General features: G+C 40.5%; 1 protein-coding gene across 2 annotated transcripts; it reads left to right on the top strand.

The window, feature by feature from the left end:
- Positions 1–1,584: 1,584 nt before the first annotated feature.
- On the top strand, positions 1,585–11,931 carry LOC112560642. Of its 2 annotated transcripts, XM_025232601.1 has the most exons (8): positions 1,585–1,711; positions 5,542–5,953; positions 7,037–7,161; positions 9,000–9,394; positions 10,476–10,529; positions 10,937–11,075; positions 11,313–11,428; positions 11,830–11,931. In XM_025232601.1, the coding sequence occupies exons 2-8, from the start codon at positions 5,895–5,897 to the stop codon at positions 11,914–11,916; spliced, it is 975 nt and encodes a 324-aa protein (XP_025088386.1). In that variant the 5' UTR covers positions 1,585–1,711; positions 5,542–5,894; the 3' UTR covers positions 11,917–11,931. The 2 variants fall into 2 exon arrangements, with proteins under 2 accessions (XP_025088386.1, XP_025088385.1); XM_025232600.1 differs by lacking the exon at positions 1,585–1,711 and having other exon boundaries at positions 3,246–5,953.
- Positions 11,932–13,542: the final 1,611 nt, after the last annotated feature.

Here is a 13,542-nt window from a genome sequence, read left to right as displayed (position 1 = left end):
ACCCTGCCTGGTACCTGCTCACTCAGCAAGACTCCCTGACTAAATTACCATATGCGTCAAGGGGAAGTGTGTGTGTGTGTGTGCGAGGGGGAGGGAGACGCATTACCATCTAACGAGAAAAAAAAGTAGAGAAAGTCAGCTACTAATTTAGCTCATAACTTATTAGCAGACGGAGCAAGAACCGCTTTTGCACGCGCCATGGCGTTGGTGGTGTAAACCTGAGAAACACGAGCGAGAGCTCCCGCGCACGCGCACACGTACATACGTTCACACGACTATATTTTGCACATTTCGACGAGCATGCCAAGACTTTGGCACATAGCAGACGAAGGTAGCGCAAAAATGCTGCCAAAGCCTCACGGATTCTCTTCTTAGCAATTTTTATGCCGGTTCGGCAGTTGCGGAACGCGCATCGCACCTTGGCATCCCTGCAGCACTGAAGGCAACATCCTACAGGTACATATCGTACAACCGACACTACTCATGGCCAGTTCAGATGAGATCTACACACTTAAATTATGGAAGAAAAATCTGTGAAATATATACACAGTGAAGCAATAAAACAATGGAGAGCAAATATATTGTGTACACAGAGAATAGAGAAAGTCGATATGCAAAGCGTCAGAGAAAAAAAATATAAGCATTAAAAAAATAAACAAAACATTACAGGAGAACCACAAATAATCACAATGTTCAGATTTATGTTGTTGTGTACAGCACTATCTCAGCATCCGAAGAAGCAGATAGCAAAGCCAACAAAGTGCATGACTGTCGTTAGTTCAAGAATCGTCGACAGCCCGCGGAGAGGAAACAGATGGGTGGGCATCCTTCTGGGAACGGAGAAGCACAACAGAGGGGTGGGTTTGGGAGGTATGTGACTTAAAGAAATATGATCTCAGGCAGTCCAGACAGCAACCATTAAGAGAAAACTAAGCAAATAGGATAAGTCTTGGATGACTGTCAAGAACTTACATGGCTGTTGAATTTTTTCAAATACGCATGCTTAAAGCCTGTTTACTAAAGAAAAGTATCTTCTTGATTTCCATGAAGTAAGATGTTTAAATGGCGAAACTCTGATTTAATATGTACAGTTAAGATGGCCGTCGTTGGTAGGGTTTTTTTTATATTATTATTATTTGAAAGAGATTATTGACTACAAGGGAACAGCTAAAGGCAGGATCGTGGTCAGGAGTGTTCACAGACTTAAGCAATATATTTCTGCACTGTCTGGATTCTTTCTCCAGTGCATGTCTACCCCATAGGTCTTGACTATCTGAACAAAATCTTCCCCTGGTCTGTTGTGAAATACAAGCCCCAAAGCTATCTGAAAATATGCTTCCTTCCGACTCAGCGCCGCACCCAAAAATAGCCTACCCAGTGGGATGCAGACGAGCGACTTTTGCCACGATCCACCCGCAATCCGAAACACCCCTTCATCCCAAAGGGTCCGTCAGGTGTGCATGCACAAAAATAGAAGCCACCGGTCTTAAAAATACCGCCGTGCTCTGGTAAAAACTGTTTCCTTGACATTCAGCTTCAGGGCGTTCTTGTTTCTGCTCGGGCTTCAGGTGTACAGGGAAGGCAAAATACCGCATTCTTCTGGATGAGGAAGACTAGAGAAGACTGGAGGAAAGGGATGCAAACTTCCTGCGATATCAAACACCCTGTGTTGACTCTATCTACATCACTAGACTCTGCGAAATCCACAAAGGTAAAGGTGATTCTAATAACATGGGCAAGTGGAACTGTTCACCGGAAGAAGACTAAGTCATCTTCTCTCCGCCTGTGGGTTTAAAAGGATTAAGGCTCTGTGAGTCAGCTTGGCTGCCTCTCTGTTGTGAGAACGGTCTTGAGGCCCACTGTGTCTAATATTGCGAGCAGATGCATGCTTAGAGATAACAGACTATCTCTACAAGCTTGTTTACAGCTGCTATGGCATCCAGCCAGCCACCTAGAACCGAGACAGAGAGAGGATGGAGGGAAAGGAAGAGAGAAGTAACAGCACTTAGCTGCTCAGGTAGCGGTGGGCGTGGTCAGGTTTTAAACTCGTTGGTGTCACAATAAACTCAGGGATGGGGAGTAGCTGTAGCCTAGACTATACCTTTCACCTTATCAGCTTTTGGAAACAGTTTGTGTTCCTTTCTTTGTTTTCAGTGTCAGTGTTAGAAAAAAAATGCCTTATGATCTGCTTGCCTAAATTAGATTAAGCAGTGTTTACTTATATTCCATGCAAACTCATTTATTTCAATGGTCTGTTGTTCATTGTCACAAGAGGTTGACATTTTTCATCACCACATAACCTAACTTATTGAAAATTCCACCAGGTACCTGATACTTAAGCATCTGTTTAGTTTTCATTTCTAAGTAATAGGGAACAAATAGTTATAGAAAACAAATGTTTATCGGAAAACGTATATAATTTCTTTTGTCACTAAAACAGGATGAGGAAAAATATCCAGAAATGTTTAATATAATCGTAAAATACGTGTACTTATTGTGTGAAAAAGGCCGGGGGAGGAAGGGTGCAAGGAATGAATGAAAGCATTTATGGATTCACTAAATAAAATTGTCGGTATATCGCAGTTCTCCGTTTCATTATTATAATAAAAACTTTGTAAAGCAAGTAATAGTGTTTAGTGTGTATGTTTGATGTTTGTGTATATTGCTACAGCTAACTTGTTATAACATCACGCTTTAAAAGTAGCCAAAAGAAGCTGGCTACATTTTAAAAGTAGCCCAAAGTAGCTGGCTACTTTTTGGAAAATTGTAGCTGTAGTGTAGCCGGCTACATTTTGAAAAAAAGTAGCTGTAGCCTAGCCGGCTACAAATTAAAAGTAGCTTGCCCATCCCTGCATACTTTATATGGGGCTTTAGTTCAGTTATGGTCAGTGATGTGCTGCTTTTCTATTTCTCATCTCTCCTGCACGCAACTTATTCCTATTGTCAATTTTGTTGTTGTTGTTGCTAAGAGAGGGCTGTAATAGAGTACCCGTTGACTGTTGATTTAGAGATATGTCTGCTAGGTAGCGCTTTGAGCGCGCACCCTTTTTCGTTGGTTCAATTTTGAAAGGAGAACTCAATAGGGCTACATTAGGTCTTAGCTATAGGTGGGTCTTGGATGGGGAAGTTTATTGTTTCATTATAAGACACCTAGTGACAGTTGTTCTTTCTTTTCTCCGCGGTTTGTTTTGTGCGCGTTTTTTGTTAGTTCTGACAGTTTTATCATCTTTATCATCTTTATCGTCATTATCATCTTTTTCATCTTACATTCTTCATGTGATCATGTCAACCTCGTGCTGGAGTCTCAACCGTTCTGTTTCGTCCTCCATTCATTTCTTCGTTCCTTCACCTTCATTGTTCGGTCCTGCGTTGTATGGTCAGCGAGGCAGCTCGGACTGTGGACCAGCAAAGGGTCTCGGGACACATCGGACAGACAGTGCAGTGGAGGTCAGCTCGAAAGAATTGCGTAAGGCCACAGAAAGTGAAGGCGACAGTGTCAACAGAGTGCACAGTGTCTACGTCTAACTTCAGGCCTGAAGGCCTCAGGGGCAAGAACTCTAACAGTACTGTTCCTCAGTGTGTGCTGGTGTTTGGTGGTTGTTGTTGTTTTGTTTTTTTTCATTGATATTTTACCTTACTAACAACCCTCATTACCTTTTCGTTTCGCTCTTTTCACGAACTCTACTTTGTGTTTTTTGTTTATGCTCCTCTCTTCTATTTTTAACCACCTGATGCACATAAAAGCTGGGCCGACCTTTGACGACCCGTAAGTGGTCTCGCGGTGCGATGACACTTCGGCCCGAATACTTCACCCGACAGTTACGGCACTCATGACTTTCTCTCGAAAGTGTTGCTCCCCCTGTCCGTCGTCCTTCCCGGCCGATCCGCCAACCACGTCAGAGAGCGACGTCATATGTCTGTCGCACCCAGTCCAGGGACACACACGTGGTGTCTTTGACGACTGCGATACCACGTACAGCCGACGAACGAACACCACCTTTAAGCAAAGTTCTCCGGTTCTTTGGAGTGCAGCGAACCCAACAGACGTTCTCCTCCTTTGAGAATGACGACCTCTGGCCTTGGGGTGGAACGTCTACCTCTCAGAGGGAATGCACGTCCTCTCACAGGTAGTTCAAGCCCTGGTCACATAGCCATGGCCTCCATGGCGACAGCAGGCCGTCCCGACAGTTCCTCGATCGTCACTGACTCGCCCCCTTGCTCCTGTTCTGTAACCCAAGCGTCCTTCCTCCCGAGTCTTGCCCTCTTGGCTTAAGACCCGGCCTCGAGGTACAAGTGAAGTTGGCGATAGAAATGCATAAGTCGCTTCGACTGCAAACTAGTTGCTCAGTCCACACTTTTAATTTTCTTAAACTTTGGCTTTGTAAATCTTTCTTTGTCTTTTTCCATTATGGCATTATACACTCTTTTATATTAGAACGAAAGCGGAAATGCATCAGCTGTTCTGTGTCTCTGTGCCTCGAAGTGGAGACAATGATAGCGATGTCAGTATTTCTGTATCGGTAAAACAGTTCTGTACATTAAAGAAGAGACTATTTTTCTTCTGCAGCCTCTTATCTCCTTGAAAAAAAATCAGACACCTAATCCTTCTGGGAGGGCAGAGGTAGAACTCGCTGACAGCAGGTGAAAAATGGGGTTAACTGGTAAAAGCCATTGCGAGCTGTATATCCCTACTCAGTCTGTCTACACCTTGTCAGAGTAGTACTTATTTGCTTATAGAGCAACTATCTGACCGCAGAGACTGTAGCATTGTTACTCTGTGTCACGGGTTAGTTTTCACTCGCGTGACAGTTTGTCAGTTGACTCACTGGATGTTGAAGGGAGTAACCATTTCCTGATTAAGATTAGTGTGTCTAGGGACTGAACATCCTCATTATTATTGCTGCTCTTTCACACCAGTACACTTTGCCTTCTTTCTTCTTTCAGTGTCTGCTGAAGTTACTTTCACAATCTGTGTAACTTAATTTTCATTAAATGTTTTATAATGTCCATCTAAGCATTATCTTCCTTTGACCACACATTTTTGTCAGGGCTCCCCATCACAAAATGCAAGGGACTTACAAGTCACCCCAGTCAAGATTGCCGGTTGTTTTAGCCTTCCTTTTTCTGATAAAATTATTGATAATTAGAGTTCTTATCAATCAGTAGCCCCCAAAACGTACATTTGCTATTACTAACGTGACCGTTATGTTTGGTGTGATTTTTTTAGTAAATATAAAATTTCACTGACTTTTGATAACATATGATGACATCAGATGTCACATCCAGTTCACTACAAAATGTCTTACACGATAAGACATCAACCTAAACTCTTTTAGGTTTTCTGACTTGAGAAGCAAGTTTTCTTTTCTTTACCAGGACCCGTTTCATGTGATTTACGTATGCTTGTACATGGGCAGCTCGTGTCCTGGCCATGTATGTCGCATGTCAAGCAGGGGAGCGGGAGAAAGGAAGAGGGGAAGCTTTGTATGAAAGAGATCATTCTTGTCAGTTGTCTTTCATAATCTTAATTCTCCAAAATAGCAGCTAAGACACACCTTGCCTGACTTCCTCAATATGCTGCTCCTTATTGGCTGAAGACTTGCGAGGGGTGTGGGCTGTGGGTTCTCTCGAGTGGTCAACGTAATGACAATATGATGACGGAAACTCCAAAGTTGTCAGGCGGATGACCGTGTGATTGATTGTGGAGATGTACATTAATGGAATGTGGAGGAGTCGTCAAAACTCGGCGCAGGACAGAGAAGGAGGCAGTCCAGACTTGCTGATGACAGTGTTGTGTAAGAGGAACCAAGGAAGAAGCAAGTGCATCATTACAGGATAGAACAGAAGACCTCCGTGATAAGTCTCACACTCGATCGGATTCCTACGACACAGCTATGACATCGACTGAAGAGTATAAACGAGAGAAAAGGCCTAGCTGGAAAAGAAGTCAAAGGTTAGATGTTTACAAAAACAGAAGTAGACTTTATTCTCAGATTGTTTTAATCAATGCTTTACATATATTGTGGAAATGTAATAAGTTACAAATATTTGTATTCGTTGCAAATGCAGTTTGTGTTTTGCTTTTCGTGATTTATTTTGCAGCCTTTTTTATGCTGTCTTTATGTTAATGAGAAAATTAAACAACCAGGCAGTCCACCTCAAAGGTCATACTATCTGTTTTATTTCGAAAAGGCTGCCCTTGTATCTTTATAGCATCTCTTTGAGTTTAATGTTTCATTACTCAGAGGATTGCGATTTTTCATTGTACTACAGTTGTTGCTGGTAACTTTGCACTGCCTAAACCTTAACTAATTCCTTCTTTATTCTCAGTCAGATGATTTATACCCTTTAAATGCATTACAAGCATAAAATTTGAAATGGTTTTGTTATAACTGATTTCTCACACTACGGCATAACTCATGTATAATATCATACTAGATACCAGTAGGCACCGACCGCTAAGATCTTTGGTATCGTACAGTTCACATGAAGAAATTAAGAAAGACAAGTATCCAACCTCTTAGAGAAATATACTTTTCAAGTTTTCTATACAATAGTATTTATGTTTATTTTTGTTTTAGTGATAGATGTTGAGCTACAATAAACAAAAGTGATGTTTTATAGCTCTTCTATCATGCATGTTTCGCCGGGCTTCTTCCTCTGTGTTATCTTTACAGGGCTGCTGGATGATATTTAGTGTTATGACCTGCTAACCAATATTTCTTTTGTACCTTTAACTGTCTTGATTAGTGACTTGTGTAAATGGAAAGTAATGTAAGCAAACTGAATTATCAAAGTTAACAAATCTGTTTCAAATAGAATGCATATGCAAACACATTTACAAAAAGCGTATTTGTAGTGCTCGCACTGAGAAGTGAATCTTTCAAGTTAAAATTGGTCATTTTTTCCACACAAGATTTCTCGATAAAGGTAAAGCGTTCTACATGGTTGCACTTGAGTCATTTCACATGGAGTAATTAAGCCATTTTTTGACGATGCCCGAATGTTTTAAAACTATACTGTCTTTGTGGTGCAGATGCCGCAAGCGCATGTCCACTCTCCTACACACACACGTGGCGCTCATTGTTGTGTGCACGCTGGCAGCACTCGATGCCGCCTGTGTCATGGGCCAGGTCATCTGCGACCTTCTCATTGTGAATGGTAAGACACAAGAATGCTAAGATGTGTGTGTGTCATTTGTCATCGTCATTTCTCATTGTCAAAACGTTACAACTGATTTATTTGCGGGACAAAACGAGGTGACGCCGAGCTGGACAAGACTACGCTACTCGCATAGCAAGGGCGTGCCCCGCTGCTGGCAGGGCAGGGCAGGGCAAGAGGGCAGGGCAGGCTGCTCGCGCACACAGGCTTAGGTCGGAGGTACTCTGCTGTAACAGATGAAAGCATTTATAGGCTTTACATTGTATGTGAAGCGGAAGACTAAATTTTAAATATATCAGGACACTGGAGAGGCGTAAGGAATAAAGAATCTTGAATCTTGAAAAAAATCCTACAATACAATCAGTCCTCAGCCATGAAGAAGCTACTAAAAAATTACGAAAAGCAACTGGTCAAAAACTGAGCTCTTGTCACTCACATTTGCATACCATTTGTGCTTTCATTTCATATTTAACAGATGGCAGTTTCCTTGAAGCAGGCCTGTGCTGTGTTGGGTATAAAGTAGATACAGAATAGGTGACACACCCACAGCGAGTGCGTGATTTGTAATTCAGTCCTAACTCACAATGCTCCTCTGTTTCTCCCCACAAATCTCCATCTCCTTCACGCATGAGTGGACGAACACCTGGGATATCGTTGGCGAATTAAAAAAAAGAAAAAGTCAAGAGGACAGGCCACGCTGTTTCTAGTTTCTTTTTGTGACTTTGCCGATGTTGATAGAAATGTTAAAAATTTGATGTACAATACTTCAGGCAAGTTCGGATCCTTTCTAAGAGTATTTGTGACTTTCTAACAATAAAAGTAACGAAAAAGTACACAACACTGGACTAGAGGAAAATATACATTATTAGCATAAATGTGAACTGCAGCTTAACGGTCTGCGATTATACTGTGCAATCATGTTTATGCATTTCAGGTAAATATGCTTTGCGAGATTTGATTATTATTCTGTAAAAGGTTTTTATACAGTCATAAATGAGGGTAGAAAAGCAACCAACCCACAGCAAAAACTTAGTTTTTTTTTCCTTCTAATGCGCGATATCATCTTCTAAAGACTCCATCTCTCCAAAACAGCAGATGAATTTACTTTGTGTTATCTGCCTCCTTAGCCACCTCCCCAAAATACCAAGCTGATGTAATTAAAACCAACTTTGGAAGAAAACATCATGTGAATTCCACAATACAAAAATCAAATTCATTTTCATAGCCCCGTGGAGAACGCAGAAATAAAAATTGTTCCATTTCTTTTGCTTGAAAATTTCCCCCCAACCTCAAACAGAGTCTGATTTTAAAGTTTAGATATTAGTTATAAATTACCAAAAATTAACATTAATAATTACATAGTCTAATGTACAAATTTTTTACATAATTTAGATAAAAAGGTATTCTAAACTAAAACAAAGAACTATTACAATCACTGGTATTCTTATATATATAATTATATAATTATACATATTTACCTATAATTCCTGTACATATAATATTTACATATAATTTGATATTATACGTTAGTAGTATTCTTGCTTAGTAATATTATTCATATATAAGCTAGTGGTTTCTATATTTATTTCAATCTCTATTTATGAATCTGAGAAAAACTTTTATTGCGTTTAACCTATTTTGAGTATCGAGGAAGTATCAGGAAGGAACATGCATTATACACATGCAGCCACATTATTTGTAGAGCAATCAATCTTCAGAATACAGCTCCAGGTGTCCCAAAATTGTCTTTTTCCGCCACCACAAGAGCTCATTCAGAAATCTAGCGAAATACTTGTGTGCTGTTACCTGGTAATTGTGTTTTTTTAATCTTTTCACAGAGACTCTAACTAATTGGAAGGAACTTAACGGTACTCTAACGCCATTGCTAAAGGAAAACCTTCCTTTCTTGAATTCGACGGTGGAAGACCTGCAGGACATCAACGATAAATTGGCGTCACATCGAAAGGACATCCTGCTCAGTTCTCTTAGTAAGAACATTAGTCATGACAGGATCTTTACAAAGTCAGACAACATGACAGGTGATTCCTCACCAATTCCTGGTAACTCAAGCGATGAGCACATGACTATTGGAATCTTCAAACAACCATTGGCAAACATTAGGCACCGAAGAGCGGCCAACAAGCGTTTGGATAAACACGATCAAATGCTGAACCACCTTACTCACTCATTTCACATCGGGTCGATGGTAATCCTCTCCTTCCTTCTTCTGGAGGTAAGTTGCACGTAAGTTGCAGTGATCACGTGCATGGTCACATGAGCTTTAGCTGAGCTTTATAACTCAAATGCCACTTAGCGCTTTATTTTTTCCTAAACTGGGAATTCCATCTTCGGTCCTTTATTCATCGATTTATCATCGTATCGAAGACGTGCTTTTCTTGAGAACATAAAATTATAAACAGAAAAGACGTCTGAAAAATAATTGATGTTGTGAAGGGTAGTGTGAATTGAAATGCATCGGCCATTACATGAAACAGATATTCACACACATCAGGGAAATAATTTTTATTTATTTCTTTATTAAGTAGGGCCTTGGCCTCTTTAAAAGTGTATGCAGCGTGTAGAATAACACGAAAACGATGTACATAACATGATACAGCATAAAGGCAAGATTTTAAATCTGTTAAGTGATACGATGAATGTCTTTCCACTGAGGACACTGCTCTTTATACACAAAATACACAATCTTCTGCATGTAATTTTCATAATTTTAATTTTTATGAAAAAAGCAACAAAAGTCTGAATATACTTCGTATCTACAATATTTACGAATCGCTAATTTTCATTCTTAGGCTACCTAAGGATGGGCAGACAAGTACAAAATAAATGTCATCTTCCCTAGCATTTCCACAGCACATAGACATATTCCTCGAAAATTCCCAGGACTGTTTAAGCCTCCTTTTTTATGCAAAGATAGTAGAATAGATTCTGTCCATTTTCCAGTTATACACCTTTACCGTGATAAGTTATGAGAAATTGGCTGTACGACCAGTTACATACCACAGAGAATTATATAATAACGTTTCCTGCGAGGACATGACCAACCGAACAGTTATTTTTGAATAAGGCAATACCATCTCTATCGTTTCCCAAAAAGTAGAATACTTGGACCTTTCATGAGGCACGCATGCGCAAACATAACACATCCTTATTCAGCACTAATAATTTTGTGTCGATAACAGAAATTTATATTTAACTGCTTAACGAAACGTGTATAAGCGGATTCGATGAGGCATACCACTTCATGCATAAACACATTCGTGATAATATATATATATTGTATGTGTTTGTTTCAGACTCTCCTGAAAGTAATTGCGATGGGGAAGAAAATGCTTCATCACAAGCTGGAGGTAATGTTTTGTAGTTTAAACAATTTATATACTTACCTGTGCAGAATTTTTATCATAAAACAGTATAGTATTTGTCAACAATGAAAGTTTTGTGTATGTGACACTAACAATAATATTCAGTTTTTGGAAGGCATTTTTGGCAAAAACAGTCCTTAAATCTTTCTTTTTCTGTTGTATTTATGCGTTGATAAATATGCCTTTGGCATTGAGGAGAGGTGAAAATAAACTTTATCGCTTGGATCAAAGAAGCTATGTTTAAAATAAGACAAAGCTTTTACTAATGGTCAGATTGTCTAGTACATGCAGTATTAGCTAAAACTGAAGACTGATATATTTAAACAAAAAATAGAGCTTTAGAGATGTAAATGTAGTTTAGCGTTACTAGACGACGGTTATCTTGTCAACAGGTGTTTGATGCCTTCATCGTGTCTTCCTCATGGGTTCTTGACGTCTACTTCTGGCAAGGCATCTGGGATCAACCACGAGAAGAAGCTGCCACATTATTGATATATATACTTCCGTGGCGTGTGGTCAGGATTGTAAATAGTGAGTAATTTGTTTCGCCACGCAGACTTCTCTGAGTCTCCAGAGAATGACCTATCTCTCTTTTTTTTTACCGTAAACTTGTTTTTGAACATATCCCCTCACTCGAATTTCAATTTTTTTAAACATTTGCACACATTTACTTGAATGCTTTTCGGTTACGCCACTGCATATCATATACAGTACTTATAATCCAACCAAGTGGTGAAAATGCACTTACGTGACACCGTGTCTCATCAGGTTTCGTGCTGGTCATCCAGGAGAAGGACCACGTGCAGTTAAAAATCATAAAGCAGAGGCTGCGGCTGTCCGCTAAACGGAGTAAGGAGACAACTCTCAAAGCCACATCATACAAGGTAAAGACTTACATACGTGCGCACGCAGTACACAAGAATACACATAAAACTCTAATGGTAGCAGTCTGCTTAAATTAAACAGTTCTCTTCACAGACGTATAGCTCTCAGACAGACGTGTGTATACGATAATACAAACCATTACAAATGTGTCAGATTTAGAATTTCTAAATTCTTAGAAGCTGGTTTGGCTGAAACCTTTCTTATAAGGCTAGACAGGTAGTGTTCGTCACTCACCATGAATGGTGCCTGAAGCGAGTTATAATTTTCTTTTCGCGTTGCCAAGCTCAAAGTGTCGGTAATGAGGACCAGAGTGATGACAGGATATCTGCAGGTGTCAGCCGTGCTCACATTTGTTGTGAGTGCATAATGTGAATTATTGTCATGCTTTTGTTGTCTGCAGACTGAGGTGAAGCAGCTGCAAGGTCTGTGCCGGAAGTACGGGGCTACAGAAAACGAGATCAACGCATGCGGGCTAACAGGTATGTAATGCGAGCCTCGTGATGAGCAGCGATGAGACTGGCTGGCTGGTTTTAAAGATTTGACTCTTGTGTTACACCTAGACGTTAATGTTAATTAAAAGCTGCTGGTCTTTATTTTTCTTAATGCATTATATCGCTACAACATCGCCATCTCATTTTCTTTCCACCACACCCTGACCATGTACCTAAACACACCACCTATGCATAATGCGAGAGTCCACAGCGACTGCACAAACGAGGAAGTTCTTAGAATCAAAGGGCTTTTTAATGAGTTCTTCATCATAGCCTTGTATGCGATATGTGTTTTCCGCCCGGAACAGGTCGTGAACGGCAGACGCAGGAGCAGCCTGGTGCCGAGTCCATGGAGAAAGCCGCCGCTTGACCCATCAGTGCATTAGGTTCGCATCCTTCGCTGTACACCATGGATGCCAGCTCCGACGATGAACCGGACTGTCGCGTTGACCTCACATCAGCAACGACTCAACGTGCGGTCAACATACTCTGGGTCTACAACCCTGGATCAGCAGACGCGATTACTATCGACAGGAAGCGGAACAGCGAAGTGGGTTACATGCACCAGTGACAACGAAAGCACAGCAGACGGGCTGGACGATCTGTCTTCGAGAGCGAGAATGTCAACCTGAAGCTGGAATGTCAACGTCTTCAAAAACAAGGATACGATGGTCTGCAATGTGAGAACACCTCAGTGGGAGTGCATTGAGAGCTGACAGTGGTAGGGAGACCACCAGTGGCTTGGTGCAGCGTCTGAGTGTTAGCTGACTATGCAAGTAGTCAAAGAGGTTTCTTTCTCTGTTTAGTCCCATGAAGTCATGGCGCAGCAGGTAAGGAGCAGAAAGCCATTTCCCCTGTTTTAATCCCTAATCTGACATCGTCACATAGATGCAAATGTTAGGTTTCGCTGTTGCACCTTCTGTACTAATTTTTTACAATAATAACTAAATGCAATTATTTGGTTATATTTTTAAAACATTGTTTTGTTTTTAAATGTTGACGCAACTTGATGGTCACAGAAACGGTTTCGTTATCAGACATAAAATTGTCAAACAAGGCAAACAAAGAATTGGTCACACAGAATTTATATTTTCTTTTGCAGAATGAGATCACTCCACTCTGAAGCTAGTCCAGACTCTCAGGTGACAGGTTATGTGATCACCAGAATAAAGGAGAAAACAAAGAATTTCGTTGGATTATCAAAACAATAATGTTGATTGTTACATAAATCTGCCATCAGGACTCATCAATGAGCGGGTGGTTAATTACGTCCTGCTAAAACGGACTAGTTTCCTAATCGGCGGTTCTACAGTGACAGTATATGGACAGCAGATCACAGCAAGTGTAATACTTGTCATCATGACAGCAAATCCGGAGCTGACCTTAACAATTCCGCCCATTGGTAATTATTTCCACTGCGAGAAGAGCACAATGGTTTTATGCTGGATTCGCTTATTAATATTTTGTTCAATATACTCTTAAATGACGTCACATAATTTACCTAATTTGAGTCGTACAATAAGCTAAAATAACCTAATCTGCCATACATACGACACTGATTGCCTTGTTTCGTATAGAAATACGGTGATTAAAATCGTGGAGTTTTTTAAAGTTATGCAGAC

This window comes from Pomacea canaliculata, linkage group LG3, assembly GCF_003073045.1.
Source record: "Pomacea canaliculata isolate SZHN2017 linkage group LG3, ASM307304v1, whole genome shotgun sequence".
Classification (NCBI taxonomy): Eukaryota; Metazoa; Mollusca; class Gastropoda; order Architaenioglossa; family Ampullariidae; genus Pomacea; species Pomacea canaliculata.
The sequence above is the reverse complement of the archived record's forward strand: the minus strand, read 5'-3'. Positions and strand labels throughout refer to the sequence as shown.

Coding starts and splice junctions, on each gene's coding strand:
- LOC112560642 (XM_025232601.1), top strand. CDS start 5,895: ATGACATCGACTGAAGAGTATAAACGAGAGAAAAGGCCTAGCTGGAAA. Junction 11,076..11,312: donor TGTGGTCAGGATTGTAAATA/GTGAGTAATTTG, acceptor GTGTCTCATCAG/GTTTCGTGCTGGTCATCCAG. Junction 11,429..11,829: donor TCAAAGCCACATCATACAAG/GTAAAGACTTAC, acceptor TGTTGTCTGCAG/ACTGAGGTGAAGCAGCTGCA.